The sequence below is a fragment of the Panthera tigris genome, chromosome X (genome assembly GCF_018350195.1).
Source record: "Panthera tigris isolate Pti1 chromosome X, P.tigris_Pti1_mat1.1, whole genome shotgun sequence".
Taxonomy (NCBI): domain Eukaryota; kingdom Metazoa; phylum Chordata; class Mammalia; order Carnivora; family Felidae; genus Panthera; species Panthera tigris.
Genome location: NC_056677.1, coordinates 126415906 through 126435740, shown reverse-complemented (window position 1 = coordinate 126435740; position 19835 = coordinate 126415906). Strand labels below are relative to the sequence as shown.

At 53.3% G+C, this 19835-nt stretch overlaps 3 protein-coding genes across 4 annotated transcripts; 2 read left to right on the top strand and 1 right to left on the bottom strand.

The window, feature by feature from the left end:
• Positions 1-210: 210 nt before the first annotated feature.
• On the top strand, positions 211-1173 carry LOC102951324 (olfactory receptor 10V1-like). The gene has a single exon (XM_007075071.1). It carries the CDS (start codon positions 211-213, stop codon positions 1171-1173), a length of 963 nt encoding a protein of 320 aa, XP_007075133.1.
• A 9874-nt stretch (positions 1174-11047) lies between these two features.
• LOC122235309 (sodium- and chloride-dependent creatine transporter 1-like) lies at positions 11048-14673 on the bottom strand (the record flags this gene model as incomplete). Its single annotated transcript, XM_042973992.1, has 10 exons — positions 14650-14673; positions 14161-14607; positions 13096-13230; positions 12906-13009; positions 12693-12817; positions 11992-12104; positions 11729-11866; positions 11550-11652; positions 11357-11457; positions 11048-11260 (listed from the first exon to the last, which is right to left on the bottom strand). Coding segments are annotated over exons 1-10 (1503 nt in total), but the record flags the coding sequence as incomplete, so codon positions are not given.
• A 320-nt stretch (positions 14674-14993) lies between these two features.
• Positions 14994-16361, top strand: LOC102968244 (cancer/testis antigen 1). Of its 2 annotated transcripts, none has more exons than XM_042974722.1 (3): positions 14994-15371; positions 15720-15825; positions 16062-16361. In XM_042974722.1, the coding sequence occupies exons 1-3, from the start codon at positions 15082-15084 to the stop codon at positions 16116-16118; spliced, it is 453 nt and encodes a 150-aa protein (XP_042830656.1). In that variant the 5' UTR covers positions 14994-15081; the 3' UTR covers positions 16119-16361. The 2 variants fall into 2 exon arrangements, with proteins under 2 accessions (XP_042830656.1, XP_042830655.1); XM_042974721.1 differs by having other exon boundaries at positions 15720-15848.
• The last annotated feature ends 3474 nt before the right edge of the window (positions 16362-19835 follow it).

The window sequence follows — 19835 nt, the reverse complement described above, 5'->3', positions numbered from 1 at the left end:
TGAACAGTTCATTCTCAGTGAGCAGAGGGCAGAATTCAAAAAAAGGTAACAGAATGAAGACAAGGGCCAAGCCCAGCAAAGGGAGGTGGAGGTCCTGCAGAGCCAGCTACACTCCCATCTCTAGAAAGAGCCCTAGGGTCTCCCACAACTTGGAGAATTGCTAGAAAACTGCCTTTTTCAAGCCAGGAATTCTACAAAGGAGAATGTAGAATGGCCCAGTTTCAGAAAAACCACACCTTAAGCTCTGAGTTTATTATCTTGGGTTTTGAGGACCTGGGTGAACTGCAAATCTTCTTTTTTGGACTCTTTCTAATCATGCATCTTGTCACCCTAGCAGGGCACACAACTATTGTGCTCATCACCCTCGTTGACTCCTGCCTCCAGACCCCCATGTATTTCTTCCTTCGCAATCTGTCCACCATTGAAATTTGCTATATATTGGTGATTGTCCCTAACATGCTGGCCAATTTCCTGTCCAGGAACCAGCGGATGTCCTTCCTGGGCTGTGCCTTGCAAATGCACCTCTTCATCGCCCTCGGTGGTGCAGAGTGTTTCCTCCTGGCCATGATGGCTTATGATCGTTTTGTGGCCATCTGCAACCCCCTGCGCTACACAATCATCATCACCCGGGCCCTCTGTCTGCAAATGCTGACTCTGGCATGCATCAGCGGCTTTGCACTCTCACTCGCCCTTACTACACTGATATTCCTCCTGCCCTTTTGTCAGTCCCATGAGATCAATCATTTTTTCTGTGACATCCCTGCTGTGCTATTTCTGGCCTGCTCAGACACAAGAGCCAATGAGGTTGCAGTCTTCTTCGTCTGCATGCTCATCTTGTTGATTCCCTTCTTGCTGATTCTGCTCTCCTATGCATTCATTATTGCTGCCATCCTCAGAATCCACTCAGCTGAGGGAAGGAGCAAAGCCTTCTCCACCTGTGCTGGGCACCTGCTGGTCTCTGTTCTGCACTATGGCTGTGCAATATTCATCTACATTCGCCCCAAGTCATGCTACACCCCAGAACAGGACAAAGTTGTGTCCTTAATCTACACCAATGTAACTCCGATGCTCTACCCTATGATCTATAGCCTGAGGAACAAGGAAGTTAAGGGTGCCCTCAGGAGACTTCTGAAGAGCTATAACCAGATGAGGCAGCAACCCAATGCAAGGTGAAGGGAAAGATGGGGTCTGCCAGAACTAACTTGGACCCCTTTCAAGAATCCAGATGGTCATCCCACAGCACACCTTGTGGCTCCTCTCTCTGAGGGCTGCTTCATGGTTCTGTGCACCTGGACCTTACTGCCCCCTTTCTTGTGGTCAGAGAGATAGAATGAATCCTAAGGCTTTCCAAAATGTGGAAGTTCTGGGGTATTTGTGGATGTTTCACTGTTCCTTCATGGACAATTGCATCTATCATCTGGAGCACTGTAAGAGACAAAGACACTGGTGGAAAGAAGGTCATGACCTGACCCAAACAAAACATTAAGGCAACCACTTCTCTGGCCAAAGAGCTAGCAGTAACAAAAACACAAGGAGCTCCCAAATCCAAACTACATAAAGCAGTAGAAAGGCAGAGCCAACCCTGAAGTTGAATCCCACATCAGAAAATAACCTGGAGATCACCTGGATCAGCAGCACCACCAGAGGCCTGTAATGTGCCCCATCCTCATGACATTTAGCACCCTCACTAAGGCATTTTATAATCTGCCCCCCTTCTGGCCTCTGGGCCAGCTGACTCCTTCTCACCCTTAAATGCCACTTATTCCTGGCAGCCTGTGCACACTGCCTCTCCTCTAACCCAACCTGCCAGGCTTAGGTAGGTGCCCCTCCTCTTTGGCCCTGCATGCTTACTCATCACGTAGTACTGAAGTGTTTTGTCTGTCTCCCTGACCAGTCTGTAGACTCCTTGAAGGCAAGAATTATGATTAATTTCTGTCACTCCAAAACCTGGTACATCATAGGTGTTCAACAAGAAGTAATTGAACTGTGAACCCCCATGAGCTTTGGTATAGGAATATCTTCAGACCCCAGATGCTAACAGAATTAAAGCCTTCAATATTTTGCTGAGCTGAGGCCTCTGTTATTCAGGGACTCAGGTCAGATGGAATGATCCCCAAAAAAGTGTTTACTGATGCTACTTCCACCCCACACGCTGAGATAAATGTCATAGATCCCTGTGTTCCCCTCCATCACAACACTTAGGAATAATTCTTGAATGAATGAATGAATGAATGAGCACCTTGTATGTACCAGGCACTGGGCATGGGACTTGGGGTACAGAAAAGCATAAGACATTGTCCATGCCCTCAAGGAGCTCACAAATTAGTCTGTGGGATTAGGCACCAAAACAACTTGTTTTAATGCAGTGGTTACAAACCATTCATAGGAAGAAGTGACTAGTCCCACCATGAAATCTATGAACATCCACATGCTGTTAAAAAGGTCAGGAAGGAGGGGGCCTAGGACCCTGATGACCCTTCATTGGACAACTAAACCAACATCATCACCACCTCCCTCTAGACTTCATGTTCAGTCAACAATACATTTCCTTATACTTTAAGCCCATAAAGCATTCTTAACTGATGCACAGAAAAGCATCATGAGCATCAGTTATTTCCACCCTTGCCTGCTCTCCTCAGTTAACAGCTCTGACCACTTTGCTTACCATGCCTTGGCGATTACCCCATCTTCTACCACAAAAAGACCTTCAGAGCCACCAGAGGGGCACTCCTCAATGAGAGCAACAGAACTTGAAGGGCAGGAACCATGTGGATCATGTTTCTAGTGCCTGGACCAACTTCCTCTTTGGTCGGTGTGACTGGAAGTCACTGAGGGAAGATGTTGACAACACAGAAGAATCCACTAAAGGCTCTTCCCAGGAGCTTACAGACCAGCAAATTCCTGGGGATAGATAGTCCCGGGCTATCAGTGCTATGCTGAGAGAGGAGTCCATGTTGCTATCAAATGAAGCGATACTATTCCACACTTCCTGAGATTGTGGTGAGGATTGCAAGGGACAGGCATGAAAAGCGATGCTTAGACCAGCCCCTGGGCTACAGAGTGCCAAATTCATGGTAGCAAGGATTAGCCACATCTTAAGCAGTACTGGGTCCCTCCACATTACCACAATGCTAAATGAAATGCATGTGGCTCCTGGGAGAGAGGGGGAGAGACTGTGGCTGATGTCACCTGCTCCAACCCCACCTCGGCCCTGGACCTCAGGGACCTGCAATGCCCTTGTAAAAAGGTGTGTGGGAACCCCTTTATTTGGACAAGTTTGGGTGGGTGCTTCTTCTTCTATCACTTCAAGAAACATTAACTCCCACATCTCTCTCCCAAAAAATCTTTCCCTACTTTCAAAATAAACTAGTGAAATGTTGACAAGTGTTAGAGCTGGGTGAAGGGAAGGTGGGGGTTTTTTAATACTATTCTCTCTCCTGTGTGTAGTGTGTAATTTCCATAATAAAGAGTTTTAAAAGGTAAAGGAACTGATGAGTCTCCATTGCCCAAGCAGTCCCCTTGCTTAGAATGCTCTCTCACATCTTTGCCATGTATCTAACCTCCATTCTTCCTTGAAGGCACAGCTCAAATACCATTTAGTCCACGACCCATTTTGATTACTGCCTTGGTCCTGTTTCCATTGAAGGCAAGTGTAATGATAATGTCGCTGACAGCAGTGCAGCCTCATGTTCCCGTCCACCATGGCCTTGTTATGTGTGAAAGAAAGAAGTGACTGCGCCAACCCAGGCAGCTGTGCGCATGCACACACACACACACACACACACGCACACGCACATGCAGCCTGGAGGCAGAGGGGCAAAGACAGGAAGTTCCACCACTCCAGGCAGCACACAGTATCCTAGGGAGGAGGGACACATCTGAGACCACAGGGTGTGGGGCAGGGAGTGGTCAGGGGCGAAATGACCCTACCCACCTCAGTGGTCTGGGGGATGGTGGTGTTCCCAGAGGGAAGGAGCCATGGAATCTGTATGGTGAAAGACAATGCACACTTGGCCTAAGGTGGCCTGGGAAGGGTGGCTATGATACACTTACAGGGATTGATGGGGGGGGTGCATAAGATGAGAGCATGAGTGGCTGTGGGAACACCTGTCATCAAGACAGGAAAAGGAGACAGAAGACTTTGGAGAGCAGGGGAAATATAGTGAGGTTGGTTGGAGGCTAGTTGGGTTACAGGCACCTACAGGAGTTTATGTGCCTAGTTTATGTGGCTATACTGACTTGAAGCTCAGGAATTCAAGAAAAATGTTGAGTATCTGGCAACTGGCAAAGAGATCAATGTTGATTTAATCACCACTTTCTTTGATGTGTACCCCCTGGCCCTGCCACCTCTTATCCATAGTCATCACAGATTGTGCCTACTGTGTTTTTAAATATATTTACTACATTCCAAGGAAGTCTTCTATGATTCAGAAACATGAATGCTGTGACTGCTACACAGCAGAGGTGGCCAGGCCAGCACCGGCACTAGAGAGAAGAGGGCTGTGAAGTGCTGAGCCCTCCTGAGTATCTGGCTGTGCGTGCATGGTTTTTGTATTCACAGACATATGGGATTGTATATGGGAGTGCCTGGAAGAAGTAGAAAAGCAACATATTTCTTCATGTAATATTGATGAAATGCTGATGAAGCAAGCTATCACTTGCGCCCTGGAGAATAACTTTCCAGGTAGGATGAGCATTATGTGTGCAATTTACAAAGGGTGCTTTTTGGAATGGCTCAAAGTCTGTGTGCACTGGCCCAGAGGTGGTTAGCCTGGGCCTGAGATCTGGTGACTTCAGGGACTTCATCACAACCCTCCTAATTGCATCAAGAAAAGGTGCCAATTAGAAGCACTTTCAAAGGAAAGATTGGCCTCCAAAGAATTGAACAAAACTACTAAAACTTCAACATAGTTCACTTGGGAACTAATTAGAAGTTTTGCTGAACAACAATTACTGAGTAACTTTCTTAATTTGTGTTCTGCTTACCAAGGTAATCCATGCTCACTGTAGAAAATAAAGAAAATATGGGAAAGTTTGGAGAAAAAAATAACAATCAGTCATTTCACATACTAAAAACAACCACAATGAAAATGTTGGTGTCTTTCAGAATGAGATGAGCTCATTCATATTTCATGCTTAGAACACAGACTAATCACCCAATAATTGTGGCTGTTATTATTCCATTGTTGGTAGGTTTAGAGAAGTCTTCCCCATTCAGAAAGCGAATAAAGCTCATCTAAACTTTCTTCTGCTATTTCTTATTCATCTTATTGTGTGTATAATACACAAATGCTTTCTCCTTATAAGCAATTGGTATAATACAGAAAAACACAGCGCAAGCATGGGTGTGGTCACACACTTCCATTTACCAGCTCTATCTCACTTACATTCAAAGTATTGCTTGAATTCATCAACTTTTCCCCTTTTCCACTGCTGAAATACTAGTTCAAGCCATCATCATCTCTCTCCTGAAAGCTATTGACACTAAAGTTACTGGTTTCTGAATTCACCACAGTCCCCCTCAAATACAGTTTCCAGATTGATCTTAAAACATAAATTAGATAATTTTACTGCCTTTCTTGATGCCCTCTTATGCCTTCCATTGCACTTGAAGCTAAAATCCATATTCATTACTGTGGCCCACCTCTTCCTCATCTAGGAACTGTTCTCTCACTGAGCTCCAGCTATCCTGATTTATTCATGCATTTATTCCACAAATATTAACCGAATGTCCACTATTGCTAAGCACTAGGCCTGCAGTGGTGAACAATCCAGGCAGAAATTTCGGCCTCATGGAGCTTACAGTCCTGCGAAAGCAGCAGACAATACATACGGTGAATAAATAGTATGTTAGATGGCAATGATTACTAAGGGAAAAGGAGCATGGAAGAGAGACAGGAGATAGGGGTGGGGGTTCATTTTAGTGACAGTAGCCAGGAACATCCTTGCTGAGGAGTAGACACTTGAGCAAAGACTTGAAAGAAGTGAAGGAGCAAACCTCACGGAAATGTGGGTAAGACAATATGAACAGACCTATAATAAGCGATTGAACCAATAATAAAAAAAATACCCATCAAATAAAAATACGTGACCAGGTAGCCTCACTGGAGAATTCTACCAAACGCTTAAAGAATAATGAACATTGATCCTCCTCAAACTCAAAAAACAGAAGAGGAGGGAACGGTTCTTAACTCATTCTATGAGGCTGACATTACCCTGATACCAAAGCTAAGTAGAGACACCACGAAAAAAAAAAACCAAACAAACTACAAGTCAATATCCCTTATGAATACAGATGCAAAAACCCTCAGCACAATACTAGCAAACTGAATCCAGCAACATATTAAAAGAATTACACAGACAGAATCACCAAGTAAGATTTGTTCTAAGAATGCAAGGGTGGTTCCATATGTGAAATCTACCAGGGAATCAATAAAACAAAGGGGAAAAAATCCCAATCATCTTAATTGGTGTAGACAAAGTTTTTGACAAAATCTAACAACGTTTCATAATGAAGACATTTAAAAAAAAAAAACCCTAAGAATATAAGGGAGCTTCCAAGACATGATAAAGGGGATTTATGAAAAACCCACAGCTAACATCATACTCAGTGGTGAAAGACTGAAAGCTTTTACTCTAAGATCAGGTACAAGAAAGGATGCCGACTTTCAACAGTGATTTTCAACGTTGTACTACAAGTTCCATCCAGAGCGGTCAGGCAAGAAAAAGAGATAAAAGGCATCAAAAAAGTAAAACTATCTCTATTTGCAGAGGGCACGATCTTATATATAGAAAACCTCAAGGAATCCACAAAAAACTGCTAGAGCTAATAAATGAATTATGGAAAGTTTCAGGTTACAAGACCAACACGCAGAGATCAGTTGTTTTTCGGTACACCAGCAATGAACAATCTGAAGATGAAAATAGGAAAATAATTGCCCCGACAATAGTATCAAAAGGGATAAAATACTTAGAAATAAATTTAACCAAGAAAGGGTAAGTAAGGATCATACGTGAAAACTATAAAACATTGCTGAAAGAAATTAAAGAAGACCTAAATAAATGAAAGACATCCCATTTAGGTTGTTGATTCATTTTGAGTCAATTTTTGCATATGGTGTCTGGCAGGGGTCCAACTTCATTCTTTTACATGTGGATACCCAGTTGTCCCAGCACCACTTGTTGAAGAGACTACTCTTTCCCCACTGAATGGTCTTGGCAGATGGCAGTACTACCCAAAGTGATCTAAAGATGCAAGGCAGTACCTATAAAAACTGCAACGGCTTTCTTTCTTTCTCAGAAAGAGAAATGTCGATCTTTGCATTCACGTGGAATTGCAAAGGGACATGATGAATCAAAACAATTTTGAAAAAAAGGAATAAAATGGGAGGACACACACTTGCTGATTCCAAAACTTATTACAAAGCAACGGCAATCAAAGCAGTGTGGTATTGGCATATGGGGACACATATAGACCAAAGGAATAAAACTGAGAGTCCACATGGTGCCGGGAGGAGCATCAGAAGCTTCATCTATATGCTTGCGCCTCCTACTCCAAACGCTCTGCGAAGGGCAAGACATGGCAGAGGCAGACACAGCTCATTTCCCCCTAAATAGAAAACAACCTAAGGATCTAAATTCATCCAGGAGCCCTTTGTCCATTTCCTTATTTTGTTCTGAGCATCGCATTCTACTCAAGGGGACTATCCCGCCCTTTCCACGGGAGATGCCACAAAGAAACGGGGAGACATGAGTAGACGATAAGGTTGTTCAGATGGAGAAAAATACAGAATGGATATTCTGGGGTATGTGGCTAACAGAGACCTGAGGTAAGAAAAGAAAATGGGGCTGTAAAGGCTGAAAAAGTGAGAGAAAGAGAAACAGAAAGACGACGAAGATGATAAAGGAAATGACAAGGAGTCAAGGATGGCAATAATGGTTATTTTGTTGAAAAGGTTGGTTTTAATGGTGACTTTTTTGTCTCTAAGGCAGTTAACCCCCCATTACCAATCTCATAACTTTTAAAGTAAAAAAGAAAGAAAAAAAGAAAAGGAAATTCAAGACACCAGAGGATTTGCTTTTAACGTTTATGCTCTTCTTGTATACGCAACACCCTACTCTCTGTGCCTTTACATAGTCTCGTCCTTTTGTGGCATTTTAAGCAGTCACTAAGCTTGCCTGGCACAGTGTGTGTGAGGGGGGTAGGGGGTGACACTGACTGGCCTGGAAAGGTACAGGAGGTTCTTGTTGGTCTTGGGATGGCAGGAGCTCTGGTTCAGGTGCATTTGATGTAGGCTCAATAAAGTAAACATTGTTCTGTTACAATCCTACAATTGACATTCATGAATTATTTCTCTGTAAATATTTTTTCTTTTTTTAAGTCTTATTTATTTTGAGAGAGAGAGAGAGAGAGGGAGAGAGAAAGAGCGAGAGAGCGAGTGAGCAGAGGAGAGGCAGAGAGAGGGAGAGAGAATCCTAAGCAGGCTCTGTACTGTCAGCACAGAGCCCAACTCAGGGCTCGATCTCACGAACCGTGAGATCACGACCTGAGCCGGAACCAAGTCAGACGCTTAACTCATCGAACCACCCAGGTTCCCCTGTCATATTCTTTTCAAAGGGGAGTGTGGGGCAGGTATGGGCATATTCAGACACAACAATGGACTTGAGAGAAAGTCTAGAAAATGTCTCCAACACATATGGGCAATAATTACATAGTGAAGTTGATGTTGAAGATCAGTAGGGAAAGGATGACTTGTTTAACGACGAAGGTGAATAACTGATTGTCAGAAAGCCGTTGTACCACCCCCACAACCCTCCCAGCTGGCCACCATCGTACCTCAGCCCTGTCCCTTCCAGGGGGTGTGTTTCAGACCTGGAAGCATTTGATGGAGGATTGATAGCAAGGCAGGCCGGGGAAGAAGTATATGAATGGACTTCCAAGAATGGGTCCGCATCGTGAGGAAACATTCATTCCTTGTGCATGTTCACCAAGGCGTACCCAGTACAGAGGAGGCTTTTGGTAATCAGGTAGACAAGACGACCCCTTCTGTGCATGGCAGTCAGCTTCTTTCCCCAGGGACCCCGGTTCTCTTTTTCAACGCTTATTTATTTTTGAGAGACAGAGTGTGCGGGTGGGAGAGGGTCAGAAAGAGGGAGACAGAGGATCTGAAGCCGCCTCCATGCAGTGAGCACAGAGCCCGACGTGCAGCTTGGACCCACGAACCGAACTGTGAGATCATGATCCGAGCCGAAATCAAGAGATGGCCGCTTAACCGACTGAGCCAACCGGGCGTCCCTCCCCCCATTGCCCCGATTCCGACTCAGTGGGCTCATGATAAAAGGGGCCATGGGGACAGAAATGGCCATTACTCACGGGCTGAACAACATGGCCTTCACCTCGGCAAGACTGATCTGGATATTGTTACTGTTCCATGCCCCATCTACCAAAAACAGAGGCCCAGATATGGTGTCATCCTTGAGAGAGATCACCCAGGCGATCTACTGAAATGTTGACTACATCGGACCCCCTCCCTCATGCAGGGGGCAACAAGTTTTCCTCCCTGGAAGAGTTTGTCTACATATGTACCTGCCCTCCCTGCTGACATGGTTTTGCCGGCAATGCTGTCCCTGGACATACCGAAGTCTCGTTCACCGTCACGGTCTCCACAAAAAGGCTGCACTAAACTGATTTTGCAGCATTTCCCTGGCCATCTGGGGCTCCTTGTGCTCTTGCACCAACAAGCCAGAGGGGTTACTGCATTGGCTGGGGAGAGGTATCCCGGTGATCCAGAGGAGAGAGAGCCGCTGCCCTACACTGGCATTGGGGAGAAGTGTGCCGGAGACCCACAGAATTTGGGGGGCGGGGGCATCTCCTGGTACCGCTATGTGGGAAGGTAAAATTCAGCGGAAGATGGCAGTGAGTCCTTATGGGCCAGCAAGGGCTCAGCCCCCTTGGGAAAGAAGGCTTGGGTCACCCCATCCTCATGAGCTGGGATGTTGGCCGAGGGCAAAGGGAACGGGGAGGGAAAGGACGGCAGATAAAAGAAATGAAAAGTGCCAATGCGAGCCTCACGTCTAATGTAGAAGTGAGGACTGTAACCCTTAGGCCTGTTTGATTTCTTTGTCGCTTTACCCATCTTTTCATTTGGATTAGCTAATTTCCTCCTTGCCCCATGTTCCCTCTACTATTTTATTCCAGCTAAATTGGTGGAGGTGAACTTAATAATTTAGCCCACGGATTACAGGCTACCCACACGATTTTACGGATGGAGTAAAGATGCAATTACCACCATCCAGAGATGGACAGGCTTTGAGTCTCTGCAGCCGTGGAGAGAGAGCATGCGCTCACGTTTTGAAGGACAGTGGCAACACGGCAGAAGGAGACCGTGGCTGCTATCATGCTTGCGGGAAAACTGACATACCGGGTTGACATATACAAAGCACTTGAGAGCGAGCCTGGAACACAGGAAGCGTGAGCTACTGTGACGTCTTACGAGACGAGTGTTTTCGGTGCCAAGTAGCCATGGGGAAGATCTGTGCTGGATTCTGCAGCTTGACTCCACGTCCTCTATTCCAGCCTTCCTCTAGTGAGCCACCTTTCCCCGCACAAGTGTTCTTACAGGTGTCTCTGTACCCTGATAGAAGAGACACCGGGGCAGGGATGCCCGACACAGGCAAGGGGCAGCTGGCTGCCACCTGGGCGTGTCCCCTCAGGGCTGAAGTCGGCTGCGCAGGAGTTGGGAGTTTTCCCACCACCTGGCACGGGTGGGGGTCCGGGGCCCCTCCCACAGGCACTGACCACACCCCACACTCTGTCCTAGGGAAACGGGGCAGGGGCTGGGGACAGACCTCTCTCTCCTCCCCCTGCCGTGACCTCGGGACCTGGAGGCTCAGGGTTCCTTCCATCCACCCCCCTGTGGGATGGCCCAGAGACTTCTGGCCCAGAGACTCCTAGCGTGATGCTACATCCTAGTAGTGGGTGGGAGAAGGGGCACTTGGGAGGAAACGCCTTGATCCGGTGGGTGGGAGGGAGGGAGGGAGGGAGGGAAGGAGGGAGTCGTGCAGGGAAGAGGGGGTGCAGGGGACTGACCTCAGCCACGGTCCCCTTGGCCCTGAGGAGGCAGCCCAGGAGGTGGAGGGGCACACACAGCATGGAGGAGAGCGCGAAGCTCCAGCCCATGGCCTCGCCCCACCACGGGTACACGTAGGTGTTGTTGTAGACTAGCGGCTTGTAGTACACCACGTTGAAGATAAAGATGCCCTGCGGGTGAGAACCCCCCCCCCCCCCCGCCGCGCACTCAGCCAGCGGCGGGCCCTCGGCACCCCTCCCCCGGCTCGGGCCTCCCCCGGCCCTTACCATGCAGACCAGCGGGGTGAAGAAGGACCAGCACCATTTCATCCAGGGGCAGGGGCGGTACCCGATCATGCAGGCGACGTCGTCCATGAAGCGGTCGGCTCCTGGGGCGAGCGAGGCGGGAGGGCTGGAGCCGGACACCCCACCACCCCTGCTCCGGCCCGCACCCCCAGCTCGCCCCAGGGCCCGGGCCTACCGTACACCCAGGCGACCACCACGCACTCCCAGAAGGCCTGCCACAGCAGGGTCGTGCCGCTGGCCGAGTAGTAGTCAAACAGCTGGAAGACGTACATCCCGCCCTGGGGACGGAGCCGGGTCAGGGAAGGTGGCAGGCAGCGGGAGGCCTGGGGCGGCCCCCACCCCGCCCCCACTCACATCGGTCACCATGGAGAGGTCGATGACAAAGCAGAGGACACAGCAGAGGGCCACGGAGATCTCCCTTTGGAAACGGAAGTAGTAGGAGGCCGGGAGGAGGTCGAGCAGGCCAGTGATGAAGCCTTCCACACCTACAAACTGTGGCCGGGCGCTCAGGCCACGCCCCTGCGGCCACCTGCCAGCCGTCCCCCCTCACCCCGGGGCCTCCCCCACGCTCCCGGCACCCTCCGTCCTGTCCCCCACCCCCCCGCCCCCCCGCAAACCTGGCTGTCCAGGCCGAGCAGCAACAGCATGAAGAAAAACAGGGCAGCCCAGAGCGGGGCCACAGGCATCAGCGTGACGGCCCGGGGGTAGGCGATGAAGGCCAGGCCGGGTCCTGAAGGGGGAAGCGGCAGGGTCTCGACACCTGTGTCCCGCGCCCGTCTCAACACCTGTGTTCCGTCCTCGTCACTGCCCGCCGCCCTCCCCTTCTCCCCTTCCCTGAGCTTCCAAACTGAGGGACGACGCCGGGGCGTGCTGTGGCCGGGGGCCTTTCCCCTTGAGTCAAGGTGTTGCCGGGGGGCCCGAGCCCGCGAGAGCGGGGTGTCTGGCTCAGGCTCCGGGTCTTGCCGGCCGGCAGCCCTTGTGGTCACCGGTCACCGTTCGCCCCGGAAAGCCCCTCCTCTCCCTCTGCAACACTCGGCCGAATGTGAGGGGCTCAGCCCACGGCCCCGGGGAGGGATGCACGGACGGAGGGACGAGAGCTCGAGGCCCCCCCCCCCGTGGCCCGGCCCGTGAGGCTCCGGCTCGGGGCCGACCGGAACAGCTGTGCCTCGCAGCTGCTCGGCCGGGCCTCCCTCGGCCCCGAGTGACGGGACAAGCGAAGTGAATCTGTCTCTCGTTTCCCAGAACATCTGTGTGCACGTGTGTTCGTGGATGGGGTCTGTTAGGACGGAAGGCCGGGCGGAGGGGTCGGGGTCCTCACCCGATTCCGCCACCTTGGAGATGTGCACGCCTTGCTCTGTGGCCATGAAGCCCAGGATGGAGAAGACCACGAAGCCAGCGAAAAAGCTGGTCCCGCTGTTGATGAGGGCCAGGATGATGGCGTCCCTGGGGGCAGAGGGGCCGCGGGGACTGGTCAGGCCGCCTGCTGCCCGAGGACGCGCGGCGGGGGCGGGGGGCGGCCTGCGGCACCTACTTGTAGCAGTTGTTGCTGAAGCGGTTGTAGCTGCCCAGCGCCGTGAGGGCGCCCAGGCCGATGGCGTAAGAAAAGAAAATCTGGGTCCCGGCATCTATCCACACCTGGAGATAGACCAGGGCGGGGAGGAGGTGAGGGGCCCTGCCGGCCTGGCCCGCCCCTCGTCCCGTCCAGCCCACCGCCCCCTCACCTGAGGGGACCCCAGCTTCGACCAGTCAGGCTTGAGATAGTAGATGATGCCATCCAGGGCGCCGGGCAGCAGCACTCCCCGCACCAACAGCACGACGAGGACCACGCAGGGGAAGGTAGCCGTGAAGTACACGATCTGGGGCGGGCGGGGGGCGGGGGGACCTGCTCAGAAGGGGCCCTGCGGCCCCGCCTCCCCACTTAGGGGCCCCCAGCCTCAGCAGGGGGGCAGGCGGGCCACACTCCCCCCACTGTGGTACGGTCCGCTCCGAGGTCAAGCGGGAGGCCAGCCTGCAGCCCCCCCTTCTACTCCTCAGAGCCTGGGCTCCTCCCGAAGGAAGCGGGGTGCTCAGCTGGCCATCGGCCGCCCCCGCAAGGACAGGTCAGCTGTAGAGGGAGGGCGGAGGCAGGACCTTCCCCGGGTGGGGAGCAGGACATCGGCCTGGAGGCAGGTCCCATGCCTCCTGTGGTTCTCTGAACAGAGGCAGGGTCCTGGGCAGGCCGGAGTGGACTGGGCCGGCCGGAGACAGAGGCGACAGCGAGGTGACCGCGAAGATCTCTGCCTCCCTCCCACCCTCAGCAGAGCAGGACAGGTAGGCAAGGGACGGCCACGGACTGGGTCCCCCCAGGCTGGCCGCAAAGCAGAGAGTGAGGAAGTAGTGAGTGAGGAAGAGAGGGAGACTGGGGCGGGGGTGCCCGACACAGGCAAGTTCAGCTGGCTGTCGCCTGGGCCTGTCCCCTCAGGACGGAAGGCAGCTGGGCTGGAGTTTGGAGGTTGCGGAGGACTACCCGGGCACGCGTGGGTAATCCACCGGGCTGGGTTCAAGGACCTGCCGCCTGGGCCTGTCCCCTCAGGACGGAAGGCAGCTGGGCTGGAGTTTGGAGGTTGCGGAGGACTACCCGGGCACGCGTGGGTAATCCACCGGGCTGGGTTCAAGGACCTGCCCCCGCCTCAGGCCCTGGCCCGGTCACCTCACCCCCCTGCGGAGACACCCCTTCTCCCCACCGGCCATGCTGCCCCCACCCCTGCCATCATCACCCACCCCGACCCGCCCGCCTCCAGCTGTACCTTTCCTGTTGACTTGACCCCCTTGCAGACACAGAAGTAGGCCAGCACCCAGCAGGCCGGCAGACACAGGGTCACCTCCCAGTTGAGGGCCCCTGGCACGTCCAACCCCCCCACCCCCCCACCCAGAGCCGCAAGACTTTGTTCCTGGGGGAGGGACAGCCCGTCAAGGCTGCCGCAGCAGAGGGCAAAGCGACGGGGGAGCTGTCGCCGGGGCGGTGCTCCCCCGTGCCGCTGTCCTCGGGGCCAGCTGGGACCCCTGGGCCCCCGGGCCCCCGGCCCAAGCCCGCAGCCATTGCGGTGTGGGAGGCGGGAGCCCGGGAGCCCCAGGCCGGAGGCCGGTCGCACCCTCGGCGGTGTACCCTCCCCCAGGCTGGCAGGCACTAGGGGACTGACGGTGCCCGGGACCGAGAAGTGGTGAGGGAGCGAGGCCCGTCCATTCCAGCTCTCCTAGGGGCCGCGCGGGGCGTGTTCCCTGAGGACAGGCAGGGCCTGGGAGTGGCCCCTGCTCGGCATCCCGCTTCGCCCCCCCCCCCCCGCCCCGGGGGACGGGTCCCGGCACACGCAGACCCGAGCCGTACGGGGAGCCCACAGACAGGGACAGGCACGGTGCTGCCCAGAAGCGCCTGAGCGCGGCCCACGCCTCGACGCCCGGGACCCGGGCGGGCGGCGGTCAGTTGGCTGCTCGCATGTGCGCCCGGCTGGCGCCTGCGCAGACACACGCTTGGGGGGAGGGGCGGGCCGGGCCGGAAACAGTCACGTGCCAGTGGCCTACAGGAGGGGATTCTGGGCATTAGCCTCGGGCCGGTTTGCGCAGGTGCGCGGGGAGCGCAGGTGACGTCACCCGCTTCCCGAGGGAGCCTCGTTCGTTCGTTCGTTCGTTCGTTCCCTCGGCGGTTCAGCCGAAGTCCAGGCCGGGGAACCATGGAGGCCACAGATCGAGGCGCAGGCGGTGGGGCCGGCGGTCCCGAGGGTCAGCGTGGCCCGGGAGACCCCGGTGTCCCAGATGGCCCCGGAGGCCACGAGGGCCCCGGCGGAGGTGGTGAGGGAGAGGAGTGTGCCGCGGCCGGTGCGGCCCCGCGGGTCGCGCAGGCGCCATGTGCTCCCGTCCCGGGCGCAGCTGCCGTGCCAGGGCTTGGCGGACACCCTTTGCCGGGACCCGGTGGGCACGGCGGGCCCACAGCCGGAGGGCCGGGGAGCCGGCCGCTGCAGTTGTATCCTCTTTGCCGAGTGGCGGGTGGCCGGGGCGATGGGCCTAGAGGAGGCGACGGGGTGGGGAGCGGAGGGGAGGGGGTTCAGCCTGGGGGTCCAGGGCAAGGAGGGGAGGGGGGACCGGGGCACCGGAGGGACCGGCCCGGGGGGGGGGGGGGCGGATGGGCCAGGGGTGGCCGGGAGGGGTGGCAAGGAGAGGCGGCCTGATGGACCGGGAAGGAGGGGAGCGGACCTGAGAGGATGGAGAGGGGGGAGAGTGGCCGTGGGGAAAGCAGGCCTCGGAGTGGTCAGGACGCCTGAGGCACCGACGCGATCGGTTTTCGATGATGCCTTAACCGAATGGCTACCAGCTACGTCACCATGCCTTTCCCGTCACCCACGGAGGCACAGGTGGCCCACCAGTGTCTGGCGACACAGGGCCAGCCCCAGGTCGGGGCAGTTCGGAAGGAGTTCACGGTATTCGGCAACGTCCTAATTATGTTAGTTCCAAACGGGTCCCTCGTGGGGGGTGGTGTCAGGTCGCTAGGGCCTATCTCCTGAGGGTCATTCTAATAGTGAATTGGAGACACCAAAGGTTAGGTCCAAAGAGGTAGGTGTGGCACCCTGAGCCTGTGGCCACCTGAGGGGGGGCAGAGAGATAGGGGCAAGAGTGATGACATTTCATTTGGATTTTCTTTTTCCCTCACTTTTAGCCGACTGACTGCCGAAGACCCTGGCCAACTCCAGATTTCCATCGCCTCCTGTCTTGACCAGCTTTCCCTGTTGGTTTGGACCATGCAGCGCTTCGTGCCCCCGTTTTTCAGATTGCCGGAGCCAGGCAAAAGGGGCTAATTGTAACCTAGCGTCCCTCCCTTCCCTAGGGCGTCCATTCCGATGCTGGTTGCCGCTTTATTACGGGGGTCTAATTGTTTGTATTGGACTTTGGGCCTTGTTTTTCCCTATTGCTGGAGGAGGGGCGTTCTTACAGCAGAAAATAAAACTACTTTTCCGCATCTGAGTGTATTTTCAGCTACTGTGTCAGAGCAAGGGGAGAGGGCAGAGAGAGAGAGAGAACCCAAGCAGTTCCTGCGCTGTGAGTGCAGAGCCCGACGCAGTGCTTGAACCCACCAACCGTGAGATCATGACCTGAGCCGAAACCGACTCGGATGCTTAACTGACTGAGCCACCCAGGCGGCCCTCGTTGATTAATTTTTCAATTGGAAGGGTCATATTTTACTTATTGACTGGTGAATGCTCTTTATATACAAAAGATACCAAATCTTGGCCAAAGTAATTGAAAATACTTTCCTTCCTCATTGCTTCACTGAATTCTTGCTTATAGTTCTTTTCTGTACTGGAGGGTTTTTAACTTTTTCTTGTATTTAAATATGAGATTTATTGTCAAATTGGTTTCCGTACAACACCCAGTGCTCATCCCGACGGGCCCTCCTCAATACCCATCACCCACCTGAAAGGGCGGGCTTACGCCGGCCGACTCCATCTTGTTCTGTGTTCTCCACCTTGAGTGACTACGTCCCCGACATGACCCCTTTTCCGGGAAAATCACAGAAACCTCAGACCGCGCCTCCTCCCCTTGAGTAACCTCCCGCTCACCCGTTCAAACTTCCTGATCAAAACACGCCCAGCGACCTGCGTAACAGGACTCCAACCCTTCCCCAGCCAATCGGCTGAGGCCACAGCCATTACCTCACCAACTGCTCCTAGACCCCTATAAAACCTTTGTGCTTTTGAAACTCGCTCTCTCTCCCTGGTATCTCACCGCTGCGTCGGTGCAGGTAGGGGATTGAGCTCGAGCTAGCTCGAATAAAGGTTCTTTTGCTTTTGCATCGGACTCGGCTCCCTGGTGGTCTTTGGGGATCACGAATTCCGGGCATAACATTTGGGGGCTCGGCCCGGGATCCCCAAGACCCCCAAGGGACCCCCGACCCGGAGAGCCTGACTGGCCATGGTTAGTGTCTGTCTGTTTGTTCTGTCTTTTCTGTGTGAGCTCACTTCTGGAATTCTGGTAGTGCTCGACGCGGTCTAAGTGGACGCACTGGAGGACCACGGGCCGGGAGTTTCGGAAGACGTTCCGATCCTCCCTTCTGGAGGGACGTGGAATCCCCTCAAAGGTCTGAGACGAGGCGGGTCGCTCCCACTGGTCGGCGTGAGGCCGTAGTCTTTGGAGGGACGTGGAATCTCCTCATCGGTTTTGGAGGGACGTGGAATCCCCTCAAATGTCTAAGCTAGCTTTCAGTTTTGCTTCCATGGAGTTGGAAGATTTTCTAGGGGCCCTCTGTTTGTCTGTTTTTGTGTTTCTCTGTTTTGTTCTGTGGACTTACTGGACGGACGTTATGGGACAGACTCAGACTACTCCTCTAAGTATTATGATTGATCACTTTAAGGATGTGAGGGGAAGAGCTAACAACCTCAGTGTGGAAGTCGGAAAGGGTCGGTGGCAGTTTTTTTGTTCTAGCGAGTGGCCAACTTTCAATGTCGGATGGCCACCAGAGGGGACCTTCGACCTCCCTACCATCCACCGAGTCAGGAGTATCATCTCTCAGCCTAAGACGGGCCATCTTGATCAGCTCCCTTACATTATCACTTGGCAGGACCTTGTAGAAGACCCACCCTCTTGGCTTAAGCCCTTCCTAGCCCCGCTCCCTCCGGAGCCAAAACCCATTCTTGCTTTGCAGGGGACAAAGAAGAAGAAAAGTCTTATCCAGCCTTCAGCACCCCTCTACCCTGTCTTACAGGGGGGTACTGAAGAAGAATTAATTTTTCCTCCCCCGTATAACCCCTCTAGGATGCTGGAAGAACACCATCTTCCCCCTCCGGGGGAGGCAGACGCTGTTCCGAGAGCGGGAGGCGGAAACGCTCCAGTGGGAAGCCCGCCCTTCACCAGACAAAGGGCTCAGAGGGAGCAACCCGCCTCCGCCGCCGACTCCACTATTCTGCCCCTGCGAGCCACCGGACCCCCAGACGCGGAGGGGAATCAGCCCCATCACTATTGGCCTTTCGCCACTAGTGACCTCTACAATTGGAAAGCTCAGAATCCTAAGTTTTCCGAGAAACCGGCAGGGCTTATTGATTTATTAGACTCTGTTCTTTTTACCCATCAGCCCACGTGGGACGATTGCCAGCAGCTTTTGCAGGTCCTGTTCACGACTGAAGAAAGAGAAAGAATCCTCAATGGGGCCCGAAAACTAGTTCCGGGCACAGACGGGAATCCCACCACCAACCAGGCTCAGATAGATGCCTCCTTCCCCTTAACTCGGCCCCAGTGGGATTTCAACACGGCAGAAGGTAAGGAGAGGCTCCGGGTCTACCGCCAGACTCTAATGGGGGGTCTCCGAATGGCTGCTAGAAAGCCAACCAATTTGGCCAAGGTAGGAAATGTACAACAGGGAAAAGATGAATCTCCGGCTACCTTTTTAGAACGGATCATGGAGGCATTCCGTACCTATATCCCCATGGATCCAGAGGCTCCGGAAAGCAAGGCAGCTGTTATCATGGCCTTTGTAAACCAATCGGCCATAGACATTAGGAGAAAATTACAGAAAATAGATAGACTAGGAGAAAAAAGTCTGCAGGACTTACTGGTGGTAGCCGAAAAGGTATATAATAACCGGGAGCCTCCTGAGGACAAGCAGGCTCGCGCCATGGCGGCTGCCAGCAGTAAGCAGACTCGAGACCTGGCCAGAATACTACTAGCTACCACTGCTGACTCCCCTGAGGAACGAGACCGCCGTCTCCGGCAGCTGGCAGACGACGCAAGAAAAGGTAAAAGAACCACCAAGGGGGGGAAGCAGAGGCTGCAGAAGGATCAGTGCGCATACTGCAAGGAGATAGGGCATTGGGCCCGAGATTGTCTGAAAAGGGCCGGCGGGAAAGGAAGCAAGACTGATCAAGTAAAAGTCCTAGAGCTAGATGAACTAAGTGATTAGGGGAGTCGGGGTACGGACCCTCTCCCCGAACCCAGGGTAACTCTTAAAGTGGAGGGGACCCCTGTTGACTTCCTTGTCGACACCGGAGCACAACATTCGGTCCTCCGCACCCCACAAGGAAAACTAGCCAGCAAGAAGTCCTGGGTACAAGGGGCAACTGGTATGAGCCAGTATTCATGGACTACCCGAAGAACAGTAGATTTGGGAACAGGCCGGGTATCCCACTCCTTTATGGTAATACCAGAATGCCCCTACCCGCTGTTAGGATGGGACTTACTGACCAAGATTGGAGCTCAGATAACTTTCAGACAAGGGGGGCCTCAGGTCACCGATGGCAAGGGCCACCCCATCCAGGTACTGACCATGAAACTGGAGGATGAATACCTCCTCCACTGGGAGGCGCTCCCGAGAGAGGATAATATAGACAGATGGCTACAAGAATTCCCCTCGGTTTGGGCAGAGACTGGGGGGGGGGGGATGGGACTAGCCGCTCATAGGACCCCAGTCCTGGTAGAGCTCAAGCCAGGAGAGAGTCTGGTA